Source organism: Cyrtonyx montezumae, unplaced genomic scaffold (genome assembly GCF_038088225.1).
Source record: "Cyrtonyx montezumae isolate F1298 unplaced genomic scaffold, pur_monq_1.0 scaffold_51, whole genome shotgun sequence".
Lineage (NCBI taxonomy): Eukaryota > Metazoa > Chordata > Aves > Galliformes > Odontophoridae > Cyrtonyx > Cyrtonyx montezumae.
This window is the reverse complement of record NW_027072058.1, coordinates 1,372,792-1,385,883: the sequence shown is the minus strand read 5'-3', so window position 1 is coordinate 1,385,883 and position 13,092 is coordinate 1,372,792. Positions and strand designations below refer to the sequence as shown.

Below are 13,092 nucleotides of genomic sequence, written 5' to 3'. Positions count from 1 at the left end.
TAGGATGATAAAAGCCCTAAGGTTGGTTGGGCTGGGGGTCTCCTGCTGCGAGGCTGAGAAATAGAGAGCAGACAAACATTTTGGGTCAAGCTCACATCAACACCCGTCCTCACCCTTGTCATTCCTACTCAGTAAATATGCAGATCGATCCCCTTTGGTGGGCACTGGGAACCCCAGGATCTGTTGAACTATGGATATTTTGCACTGCTTTGGAAAAAAGAAAGCACTCATAAAGTGTAAGCTAGCAGTGCTGGTGTTGCTTTGTATGATGCTGCAGGTTAGGTGGGAACAAAGGAGCTGAATTGTTTGCCTCCAGGATGGGAGAGCAGAGCTTGCAGCAGCAGAGGCTCAGAAAAGGATTTAGGGGTCACGGGTGCATAACTCCCTCATCATGAGCTCCCAGCACAGAGCAATGGGGAAAAGAGAAGTTGATGTGATTCTTGACTGAGCTCAGAAAAAAAAGAAAAAAAAAAAAAGAAAGGGAAAGAGAAGCTGAGAAGTGCTCTTGAGGCTGCACAGAGCGCAGGGGAACACCATCGCGCCAACCCAGACCCACTCCCACGCAACCTGAGGGGCAGCAGTTGCTCTGATGGAGGGCAGCAGGGGGTGCAGGCTTGGGTGCTCAAGGAGAGGTTGGGGATGCTGGTGTGGAGGAGCCCAGCTGGAACTGCAGCCTCTCCATCCACTGGGCAGAGCACTGGGAAGCCACTTGCTGGGAGCTGAAGGCAACCTTGGAGGAGGACGCACTGCAGGGCAGCAGAGAATGAGGGACCAGGGATTTACTGGTGCTCAGTGCCTCCAAAATGAGATTTGGTATTGCTACAAACCCAGGGCTTTAACTCAGCTGCAGGAGGAGAAAAATAGCCTCATACTGTGCATTTGGGAGGAGCAGGGAGAGAACCACAGCCGCCCTCTCTGACCTTAACCCATAAATCCCCACTCCTGCCCAGAGGGAGAGGGCTGTCCTGCTCTGCCCTGGAGATGTTCGTAGCCCTCGGAGCTCTGTGCCAAGGCCATGGATATAACTTAGCCTCAGCCTCAGCCCCTTGTCCGCAGTCAAGGAGAAGCGTGTGCTCAGTGCACATCTGGCCAGCTGTGCTCAGGGGGCTGTGGGGTGGCTGAGCCTTCTTCCCCAGCCCTGCTCGCTGCCAAGCCTCCCGCAAACACTTGATCTCATCAGCAGATTTGGGACCAGGAAGGAATTTTCCATATGTCAATCTGGCAGGAGCCACAGAGATTTTTGCTTTCCTCTGTATCATGGAGTGGAAAACATCTGGGCATATCAATTACCCGTGACTGCACGAGGCGTGAGCACCAGGAGTGCCTCGGGCTGCCTGGGAGCTCATGGGGACGTGCAGCCCCACGCGGCTCAGGGGCTCCCACCTGATCCCAGACTGGGATGTACAAAGCACAGCGCCTGGACAGGGCTGCCAGTCACTGCTGATGTTATCTGCTGATAAGACGTTTGCTGTTTCCCCAGTTTGATTCCTGGCCAATGCTTCTGCTGAATTAGACGCCATGGTCACCATCCCTGAGCCCAAGGGCCCTTCTTCTCTTGCTCGTAGTGCTCTGCATTGGTCCCAGTGCAGCTCAGTGGGACCACAAACACGCAAACCAAGAAATGAACTAAAGCTTCCAAATCTCTGGATCAAATGCAACTGGTTGCAAAATGTCAACATGGCTGTTCTGACAGACTGCGTTCTTCTGAGCACAGGACTTGTCAAAGCCAGCTGTCTCCCAGCAAACACATCGTGCTTTCCATTTTCCAGCAGCCCCTTGTCCAGCTTTCTCCCCGTCCTGCCGAGGTCTGAACACATCTGCTTGAGTGTCATGCTCAAACTTTTCTCCTTCCATCATCCGAAATGATCCAAAGCTTCGGCCTTAAACTTGGACTCGCTGGGAGGAACCTCAAAGGGATCAAAGCCCGGCACAGCCCCAGGTCCCCAGCGGAGGGGGATCCCAGCTGCTCCTGGCCGGCGCCTTTCATCCCATGGCCGTGCCCTCCGCTGCCGCCTGCCCTGCCATCAGTCCTCCTGCTTTTAATTACGTTGTAGAAAAGTCTCACAACTCAGCGATTCAAGGTGGCATTTGAGAGAAATGATTCCCTTTAGCATAGCTGACAGCTAATTTGTGTAAAGTTTAATTACAGCTAGCATTAATTAACTGGCAGTGTGTTGCGATACTAAAGCACGACCATCTGTTCTTTAAAACGCCTCCCCCAAATTTCAGCCCTAATAGTTCTGGTGCCAGGCAGGTTGCTCCCCTGGACCCGGCGTGACCGCAGCCCTGGCAGGAGGGCTGGGACAAGGGCTCCGAGCCATCGTGTGCTGCAGCATGGTGCAGGCACATGCAGTGGTGCTCCGTGCCAGCACAGCCGAAGGTGCAGCAGCATCCTCCCTTTTGTGAGAGCAAAGCTGGGGACTGCTCATGAAGGTGTCAGCAAACAAGTGCCCGTGGTTGTATCCCATCAGGAGGGTTTGTGGCTGTCCCTGGTTTCAGCCTGTTCCTCCTCCATGCAGAGATGTGAATGCCAAAGGGGCGGCCTCAGCATGAAGCCAACAAAAGCCTGAGTGCACTCTGTGCAGTCCTGAGAGCTCATTTTGGTGCACTCTGCCAGAGGCTGCTGTCTGGAGGCACATTCAGAGTCAGAGCTGGGGGACGCAGAGCTCTGGGTGTGTGCAGGTTGCAGTGAGCTCCACTGGATCCTCCTGGCTCCAGCAGTGCAGAGCCCCTGGGTGAGATGGGGATGGAGTAAAATGGTGCAGCCAAATGCCCCTGGGTAAATCCTGTGCAAGCCCTGTGCAGCTGCTTTGATCTCCTCATGTAAATCCAGATGAAAACAAATACAGACCCAGTGAGAGGCAAGCTCGTCCTCCAGGCTTTCAGCCAAGCCTACGGCGTGAGGGCTTTGAAGAGGGCTCGGCAGCTGCTGGTGGGAGGAATTCCTTCGGTCATGCTGCAGCTCCCAGCTTGCCTCAGCTGTTGGCTTCAGGGCTGGCTGGAGCCTTCCCTCTGTGCCCCGCAGTGGGAGGTAGCTCAGTCCCTGATCTCAGAGCTGTGGCTGGGGTCTGTCCTTCTCTGGACCCGGAGAGCTGCAGGTGCCCCATCCCAGGAGGCACCCAAGTTCTGCCTTCCCCAGAACATCCCTTTCCCAGCTCTCCAGCCAAGGCCCAGACCTCTCAGGTCGCAGGTGTCCTCTCGGGTGCTTCTCACTTGCAAGGCATTGCACCAGCTTATGCCACTGGGGCTGAGCAGGCACCAGAGACAGCTCCTGGGCGCTGCCCTGCTCGGGTTCAGGCACTGGGTTGAAGTGAGGAAAGTCTCCCTCCTCTACCTGCAAAGCAATGGAGGTTGTGGGCAGACCTCTGGCAAACAAGGGTGTTAATTAAACAAATGTTTGCTAGTGCATAAGGTGTCTTTATGCAAAACAGCCTGGCAGAAGGCAGTGGTTCTACACGGAGTGCAGCTTGTTATTGCTGTAATGCACTGCAGGTGGGCAGGCAGGCTGGTTACGTGCAGTGCCAGCCCGGGGGGGGCAGCTATGGGTCCTGCCCCACAGTGTGCGGCATCGGGGAGCACCCACAGCTCCAGCACTTCGGGTTTGTGCTCCTGAGCACACCACCATCTCCAGTGAGGGCTTGAGCTGCCGTGCGTCCTGGCGGAGTACGGAGGCAATGCACCCAGCACTGGTGTGCTGTGGGCAGTGGTCCTCACCTTGGCCTTTTGCAATTAGTTTAATGAAACAATTCGTGTGATATTGTTGCCCTCTATTGGACCCAGCCTGAACGGCTCAGTGGGTGCTACCAGGCCCAGGATGCACAGGGAAGGGCTGGAGGCCTTTCCCTGCTCTGGGGGAGGAGGGATGCTTCCCCAGGTAATGACAGCAGGGCTGCTTGGGGACGGAGCTCCTGCTCAGAACTATGGTGAGCAAAGAGCCAGAGCTAATGCCAGACGGAGGTAATGAGCCTCGCCACGGGCTTCAGTGGAATTTGGATCAGACCATTTGTGTTCTCTGGGGATAAGTCGGCTCTGAGCCGTCGCAGCAATGGGCTGCAAATACACCTGGGTTATTTGCAGAGCAGTTTTGCTGTGCAAGGAGCTTTGCCTTAACTCCCTGCTGCTATTGCTGCCCTCCCCAGAGCAGGATCGGAGCTCTGGGATGGGGATGCCCGGTGCCAGTCATTCCATGGAGCTGGGAAGAGATGCAGCCTTGCCCGGAGCCCCAGCTGGGTTTCCCATCACGATGAACCCTGGTGCCAGTGCTGGGATGGGGCCGAGGGCTGCGGTGATGCTGTGGAAGGGGCCGGGCACAGCGGGCTGCTGAGTGCTGTGGGGTCCCTGCACTGGTCAAGGCTTGGATGCAGAGATCTTCTGAAGCCTGAAACAGCCTATTGCAGTGAGGTGCTGTGGGCTGGCCCTGTGGGAATGCCAACCCAATAGAGGTAAAAGCCCTTTTAGCAGATTGATTTGATATTGTTTTTGAACTCTTTCCCAGTGCGGGGAAGCGATGGCTCACCGCTCAATGACAGAGCACAGCAGGGACAGGCGAGAGCAGCCCCTCATCCCCATCTCTCCCTTCTCTGGCTGCACTGTGCAGTGGCTCTACCAGGGACACTGAGGGCTGTGGCACAGCTTGGCAGCCAAAGGAAAGCCCACGGAGCTGGGAGAGCTCTGCAAGCCTGAGAGCAAAGGCACTGAAATAAGCAGCATCTCCTTGAGCACTAAATATACAGAGCTAGAAATGGCTTGCTTTTCTTTCTTTCTTCTAACTGAGAACAAGTGGGGAGAGCTGGAATAGCTGGGAGTGTTATAAATGATGACACGCCTTTGAACTAGCAGCTGGGTGAATGTCTCATCCCACGCTGTCTATGTTCATGCTCCCCTGTCATCTGCTCGCGAGGGCTAATAGAGATAAAACAATCCAAGGATGGATTTCCAGGCGGAACAGTCCTGCCAGGTGGCTCCTCGTGCTGCAGCAGGGACCTAGAGAAAGAAAGAGAGCGGCCTTGTGCCAAAACCTGCCTGCTGAAGTCTGGGGAGTGAACCGAGGCTCTGGGAAGGAGGGAATGGTTGGCTTGACCTTGTGGCTGCAAAGCCACGGGTTTCCATCCCAGAGAGGTGTGGAAACCCCGAACACGGGCTCTGACATCGCTCCGCAGGGCTGCGGTCCGTTGGCTGCCAGGGCTGGGCCGTGGCTGCAGAGATGCTGTTTGCTCTGCCTGCCACAAAGGCCTTTTTAAAGCCTTGAATAAATGTTTGCACAGCGGTGTTCCTTGGGCACCATGCACCTGCTCTAATTAGACGTAATTTATTTTGTGGAGCTCTTATTCCTGCAGTGGAAATCCCAACTATGGTGTGAACTTTGGACTCCTCCCAGAGAGTCTGGTCGTGGATCTGTGCCCTAAGTAACCCTTAGGGCCACGCAGGGAAGGCTTTGGGGCTCAGGGTGCTGCTTTGGGCTCCCTGGAGCAGAGTGCCCAGCGATCACAGGGCAGTGCTGTTTAGCCCAGGGTCTTCCCAGAGAGGTCACATTAAGATGAGGATTTTAATATGTATTTCACTGACTAAAGCGAATGCATCTCATAGACTAATTAAATGCATGCCATCCAGCCACTGCTATCACAAGGGTTGTTTTTCTTGCTCTGGTGATGAATATGGCCAATTAAATCAACAGTATCTCTTTTCTTGCATTTATTCTCTCCCTCATCTCCTGCTTGAAGGAGAGCAAAATGAAGGCAATGGTAGGAAACATTTTTAAACTGGACAGTCAAAATACCTGGAGTCCTTCCCTTGGGGCCGAAGGGGTCTGAGGAGGCTGCCGGTGCCCAGTGTGGGGCAGCACTTCCTATGGCTCTCAGGTGCTTTCTTTCCCCTTTCTCCTTCCGACCAAACCCTCCATCCTTAGCCTTGTGCTTGTCTCCCTGTTTGCTTTATGCCTGCTGTCACTCAGCTCTGCTCCCTGCTGGCCCACGGTGCCTCTCCCTGTCCTGTGATGCAGACAGCCCAGAGCCAGGGCTGTGATCACAGTTGTTGCCCCTCGTTCTGGTGAAGCCACATCTTCACACAACCCCCAGATTCAAGTTTAATAATGCTGAGTCCTTAGGGATATTTTTTGCTGTTACATCTATGCAGGGCAGATGATTTTCCTTTGAAAGTCTTTAAAATTGTGATGGGGGAGAATCAGAATGATGCTGAGGTTTTACCACGTGTTGAAATGCTGCTCATCCAAGCTTGGCCATGGTGACAGTTACACCTGTTCTGTGCTGCTCAGGGTGGTCTGGATTGATGCACCGCTCTTCAGCTTATCTGGGTAAATGCTGCGCTGATGAATGAGGCCAGAGCTACTTATCAAAATCAATCAAGACTCCGGTTAATTAGGGCAGTCAGGGCCGGGTCAATGTTCTCCCTCTTTCCTCCAGCCTTGTGGCAGAGGGGCAAGAGGGTCAGGAGAAAAAAAAAACTTGGCTCAGATCCCAATCCTCAGACTACTACAGTGGTTTACACTTAGTCAATAATCAGGAGCAATAAGGAGATGCTTTGTGGAATGGGTAAACAGGAGTTTGGGATGTCCCTCCTTTCTCCAAGCACTTCAGCTCCCTGCCCAGAACACAAAGGAGTCAGGGACACCCTGTGCCCTCTGCACCTTTTCTCACAGATTTCGGAGTTTAATTCACACACAGCTGGGCTGAACCACCCACACCTTTCCAAGTCCCTGCTCCTCTCCTCCTGCCTGCGTGTGCTCGGTGCTGGCAGCAGGACGGCCTCTCCTGTGGGCTCTCTCCTGTGGATGGGGCATGGGCAGCACGTATGCAGAAGAGCTGCTTCTCCCCCATGGAGTTGCTTCACAGTCTTCTTCAGTCTCCCTGGCAGTTTCTCAGTTCCTCCCTCCAGACTCTCAGCCTTCCCTACAGAGCCATTCCCACCCCCTGATTTCTGGGAGACAAAAAGGCATTTGTCTGAGTCAGCACAGGCAACTTTTTTCCTCCTTTTAGGATCACTGTAACATACTGTTTTTGGCACTACTGTGGGAGACATCTCTGTGGAAGATGCTTCCCAGCACATCCAATGCTGGGCCCCACACATCCTCTTCTTCCCAGTACTGCTGTGCCTGGTGGGGTCTGGCACTGGGGGGGTCTTCCTACCCCACTGATCTATTATTGCTCAAATTTCTGGAATAGTGTCTCTGCTGATCTGCAGCGAGGGAAGAGATTTGTGGAGAAATAATGTTTTTTGGGTCAGGGAAGGAGTCTTGTGCTAGATCACGCCTCATCTCTTTACGGGAGGTGTGGAATCAATCTTCGTGATTAAGCGAGAGCACAGGTAGCTTGAAGCCTCGGAGACTTTGCAGTCTGCTCAGGTCCTGGTGCAGATGCAATGGGAAGTGCTGGATCTCTATTTTCCAAGTATGTTTGAAAGGGAAAAAGTGCCGAAAAGCAGAACTGTTCTACTGCAAAATCAGACAATAAGCAAAGGTATGAGCCCTGCTGGGAACAAGAAAGGAATGGAAGCAATGCAGCAAAGCTGCATCTTCTCCTTGGTTGTGCAGCTTGGGGCTGGCACGTGTTTCCCTCGGGATAAGGGGGTGCTCCCTGTATGGGTATGTATGACCTCTGCCCATCCAGGCCCATCAATGCCAGCTTTAACCACCCGTGCTGCAGCATTGCTGTGTGCAAACAGCAATGCGTGAGCTCAGAGCTGCTACAGCAGAAGCGGATTTAGTGAGTCAAGCTACTTTTTTTCCCAAGCACTGATCCCATTTCCTTGTATTCTTAAGTAGCTTCAATCCATCTTAGTGCATCACAGCAACTGTGTTGATTGTTCTACTGTAGTGACTAATAACCAGCCGTACTCTGCAGATTACTCCCGAGAGCTGGATTCCTGGCTGAGCCGTACCAGGCTGCTGTGTGCAGAGGCACCTCGGGGTAACCTCATTTGGTACGGCACGTACGAAGCCTTCTGCAAGCGGGAGAGGGGAGCACCGTGGGGCATGAGAGAGGCAGAAGGGGATAAGTGAGGCTGTGAGATGGCCCTTTGGTGAAAATGTGGCACATGAAGTTGTGCTGACCTTGTAAGAAAAAGCTTCTGCAGTGCGATGGTGTGGGAGGTGCGGCCCTAGGGGGGAAGGAAGGCTTCATGCTGCAGCCTTTGGTAGCAGAGGCTTCTGGCCCGTGGGCAAGCACATTCTGTCCTTCATCTCCTCCCCAGCTGGATTATGGAGATCAAAGGTAAGGCTCTCTGGTGCTGTAACACTACTGATGTCAACCGGGTTGTGCTGCGGGGAAGTTGGTGCCCTCCTTCTAATTACAGAAGGTATTAAACTTGAGTGCTCAAGGTTGAAATTCCTACCTTTGGCCAGCACAGGAGCTACGGATCGCTGAAATCTCACTTAAACCCTCAAAGTAGTTCCCTCGGTGTTGTCAAGGCTTAGTGCTGGCTCTCAGCACGAGGAAAATGTCTACACTGGATGGCTGTGCATGGGGGAGTCAGCCCCCCTAATTGCTCCTGGTAATCTATAGCATCGACGTTCTGGTGGTTAAGTCAATAGTTCCCAGCGCCGGGTCATCAGCTGCTTCCCTCTGGGTCACAGTCTGGTGACTCTCCCAGCAATATACTGAACCATGTTTGTGCACGAAAAAGGCCAGCAATAAAACGTGCAAGAAACTGCAAAGACCCCCCTGATAAATGAGATCAGTAAGTCATTCTTTGCGGCCGCGCCGGAACGTGGTTATTGCTTAATAGAGGATGTGCAGTGGAGCTCGGTTTATGAGGGCAGGAGCTGGCAGAGAGGAGGAGTGCTCCTGGCAGCTCCGATAAGCACAATGTTTGGGTGCTCTCGTGTCTCCTATAGGTGCTCCTGCAGAGCAGTTACCGGTGGAGGTGGCCCATGCGGTGCATTGGTGCTCTGAGACAGTGTCGGACCCTCCTCAGCTCCTGTCCTCCCAGGGCTCCCCAATGGGTCCCTCGGGTCTTTGGCTGCTGCCAAGCTGTTCCTGGCTGGATCCACGAAACTGCATTCTTCTGTCTCACTCCTCTTTCCGTACCGGGTTAGTTTAAACTCCACGTGCAGGATGTGCCTGGGCCGCCTCCCAGCATCATCCCCCCCACGTTTTCCCTCTCCCAACGCAGCCCATGGGATGCACAGCCCCATCCACGTCCACATGGTCCACTGCTCAGCCCCAGCAGGACCCACACTCCTCCTCCTTTTCCCTCTGGCGCTCTGTTGTAGTTTATTTTAAACACTGGGACAGTGCTACCTCTGGAGAAGTCAATAATCCTCACCGAGGCTCCAAGGGCTGTGCGTCCCACCCCAGCAATGAGCTAACCTCGCTGTGTTAGCACTGCCATTAATGCTGATGGAGGGCGCTGGATCTGACAGCTGTAGGGCTGGAGGTCAGGTTTACTATGGCACACACTTCAGATTTTCAGTGTGATAGGTTTTGATAACATTAAATGGAGTGAAGCACTGCTCTCTTACACAGATCCTGTTCCTATTTTTCTCTCCTTTTTAAATTAAGGCAATGCAGCATTGCATTGTGAGAAGGATCTATTTTTCTACTGACCCATTTCAGTAGAATTCAGCCCATCTAGAGCATCTGACACTTTGAAGATGGAAAAAAATTCATAGATATTAAGGGCACTACGATCATCTCATCTTACCTCATGAATAATCCATCCCAGAGAATTTCCCCTTGAGATTCTCTGCAGCCCAGCACGCTGCAGCTGGATGGCACCGCAGCTTCTGTGATCATCCAGGACCACCTGGCTCAGGGCTCTCGTTCCACCTCTCCTCCTTCATCCCTGGATGGGTGCTGGGGGGACACTGCAGCCTGGTTCAGCCCTTTTGTGGCCCCAGAGGGCTGCAAGGCTGCGGTGTCATTTGCTGGCCACAGCGGTCGCCTTGGTCATGGTCCTAATAGAGTGATTTGATATCAGAGCACTTCCTGGGTACTGCCATGGCTGTTTTATGGTTGGAGGAAGGTCTTTGATTTGGGTGTTTGGTATTTACACAGCTGTGAAGGTTTGATGCCTTGGTCACAGTATCTTAGAGCTGTTCACTCCCTTAATTTTTGGCATTTCGTTGAGAGGTTTATTGCTTTCTCTTACGTGAGATTAAATGCTAACAGTGGTTGTGTGGTTCCCAGCTCTGCACCCCCACGTGCAGTCTGTGTCTGGCTGTGTGCCCACCCACTGTGGGTGTCTGAGCCACCCAGAGTGCCCCGGAGTGAGCGCTGCTTTCTGCCCCCACATAAAGCAGAGCTGGAAAAGCACTTAGAGCCTGGCCAAAAAGCACTGCTGTGCCTGGTGCATCTCCAGAGGAGATGATCTGTCTGCATCATGTTCGTACAGAAATCCAGCAGCCCTTAAGACAGCGGGGCACATTTGGAAAATGTCTTGGAACGACCTGGGTAGGAGGTTACCTGTACCTGTCACATCAGCCTCTGTGTGTGCAAGGCTGCCAGCAGACAGGAGGCCAATTACACTCAGAAGCGCTGAAAAGCAAGATTTGGTGTGTGTTTGTGTACCCATGCACTGATATTTTGGGGAGGAAGTGAGGAAGTTTCCTAGAAGATGTTAACTAGCTCCCACATCAGAGGTACTTAAATCCCTGCTCCTCCCCTTTTCCCCTGGCTTATGGAGGTTCTGATATTTCCAGCTGAGATTTTATACCCTTTTTGTTGTGGAGACCAGAGGAGGAGAATCAAAACTGCAGTGTTAATTGCTTCCCAATAAAAGCTTGAAGCAAGAGCTTAGGGAAAGCACAGGAAAAGCTTCCCTTGGTTTAATGATAACTTATCCCACTCACAGCTCAGGTGGTGATGTCATACAGTGAATCAAAGCCTTCTCATTCCATTATGCTTTCATTATCTCCCTCCTCTTCCACATACTCATCTTTATAATCATCTCTGAGTGTGTCATCATCATGCTCCTCTTCAGTCTCCTACTCAGCCCCATCCTCAGCTTCTTCCCTGCAGAGGTTCACCTGCTGGTTGCAGGAGGGCCAGGTCTTCTTCTCGCTCTGGGTTTGGAACCAGGGGTCAATGCAGAGTTGGTGGTACGTGTGGGAGAAGGGCAGGACCTCCAGGAGATCCCCTTCCCTGTACTCAGACATGCAGATCACACAGGTCTTGGTTTTTCCGCCTATATGCACATGGCTTGTTCTTGTGAGCATTCCTTCACCAACTTAGGCCAACCATAGCTGAGATCATGGCAGTGATGATGCAGAGCATGTCCCTGAACTTCCACAAGATGCAAGTGCCCCGCAGCATTTTCTTACTGCTGTGGTAGAGACATGGATTGTATTTGGGTGGTAAAGTCTGACGTATGCCCCTTCCTCACATTGCAAAACCTTTTGCAAGTGAAGGAGACAGATTTTCCAGTGAAAAGCGATGGTATTTCAATCTGCTGCTGAATTTCTTTGTCATCAGACATCATGGACAACAGCTCATCTAAATCCATGTTGTACACAACTGTGGCGTGGTACCCGGCCTGCTGGGCATGAAGGACCTTCTCAGCATAAGGGCAACTGCACCCCTGGACGAGCACAATGCATTTCCCAGAGGTCTCCCTTGGTGCTGGGGGATTCTGTATTGTATGGCAGGCGTTGGGTGGTACCACCCTCATCACATATCCCGTCAGCCCTTCTGCCAGCAGCTGTGGCTCAAAGCACATGAGCAGGGCCTTATACACAACACATTCAGAGCTGTCATCGTAAGACTTCTGCAGTGGCAACCTCATAAGAGAAGGTGGCAACCAAAAGGCAAAGAAGTAGGAGATGAAGACTCATGCTGAACATAGACAAGTAGCTCTGATAGCAGATTTCCTGTCTGGTCCCAAAGGAGAAACACAAGGGACAGTCACGGAGGAATTGTCCCACCTGGGTGTTACTGCTGTGCCATGTCTCAGACACACAGCAGGATGGAGATCAAACAGTTTCTGCCCTGGAGATTTCTGTCAGTTTTCTGTAGGTCTGGAGGTTCCCAGAACACATCTTGTCCCTCTTCTGTTTCCTCCACCCTTACACCAGCCCTGCGGGACTGTGACATCACCTGGTGGCTGTTTGCTACAGCAGGGTCACATAACATTACTGTCACTCCCCCAAAACCACTGCTCCCCTTCTTTTTTTGGTCTGCTCCAATCACATGGCTTCTAGTTTTATCTCGCTCTGGGTACCGATAAGAGGCTGGTTTCTCTTTTTGTTGATGACTGGGACTTCCCACCAGCAATGTGCCCACTGCAGAGAGACAGCTTCATGTTGGTGGCCAAAGCAGTCCCTGGGAAACCCATCAGACAGGGACTGAGCTGTTTGGCTTGGCCTCCATTGCTCCTGGAGTGCACGTGGCAGCTCAGTTTGGTCTGCTGAACACTCTCTTTTTCCTTAAAATCATGCTCTTTGAACCAATACCAAGCCAAATAAATTGATTAGAAGATTTTCTCTTTGTTTGAAATAAGTCAATCGGAACTGTCAGTCAAAACTGCCACCAGCAGAAGTAGGAAGTCTCTCCCTGTGCAGACTCACTCTCTGCCATTATCCAACATAGCCATAAAAACATTTAAAATTCTGGTTATGGTGAAAAGGTGGAAAGTGGAATGAAAAGCACGAGGAACAAGTGCTGTTCCTCCCACAAAGCAATTCCCACCTCAAGCAGCGACTGCACGGTGCCCAGAGGAGCGCCAGGCAATAGCAATCCTGGTTGTTGAAGAAAACTAGGTCTGAATATGCAGTGAACCCAGGCCAGTTCTGAATCACAAATCCCTAAAAACCTGTACCTTTTAGCAAACAACCCTTTTTGTTAAACGATCCACTTGGGAGTAGCCCCGTGGTTCCCGGTGCAGTTGTGTTGGACCTGTAGTTAAAAAATCACTCCGGTACCAGGCAACTGATTTGTTACTCACCCCCTTGGGCTCTGCTTGAGACAGATTTCACTGGGAAAAGAGCTACAGAAAATGTCAGCAGACAGTGTGTGTGTGTGCCACAGACTCCCAGCAGCTGTGATTTTAAATCGATTTTATTTTCCCCTCATCCAAAGAGTTTTACACTCACAGGAAGGCATTTTGTTGCATTTAAAAACAAAACAAAGTAGAGGTTTGGGG

General features: G+C 52.2%; 1 protein-coding gene across 1 annotated transcript; it reads right to left on the bottom strand.

The window, feature by feature from the left end:
• Positions 1-10,843: 10,843 nt before the first annotated feature.
• ZNRF4 (zinc and ring finger 4) lies at positions 10,844-11,785 on the bottom strand. Its single transcript, XM_065748691.1, is given in 5 exon segments — positions 10,844-11,126; positions 11,128-11,311; positions 11,314-11,364; positions 11,367-11,716; positions 11,718-11,785. Coding segments are annotated over 5 exon segments (936 nt in total).
• Between the last annotated feature and the right edge of the window lie 1,307 nt (positions 11,786-13,092).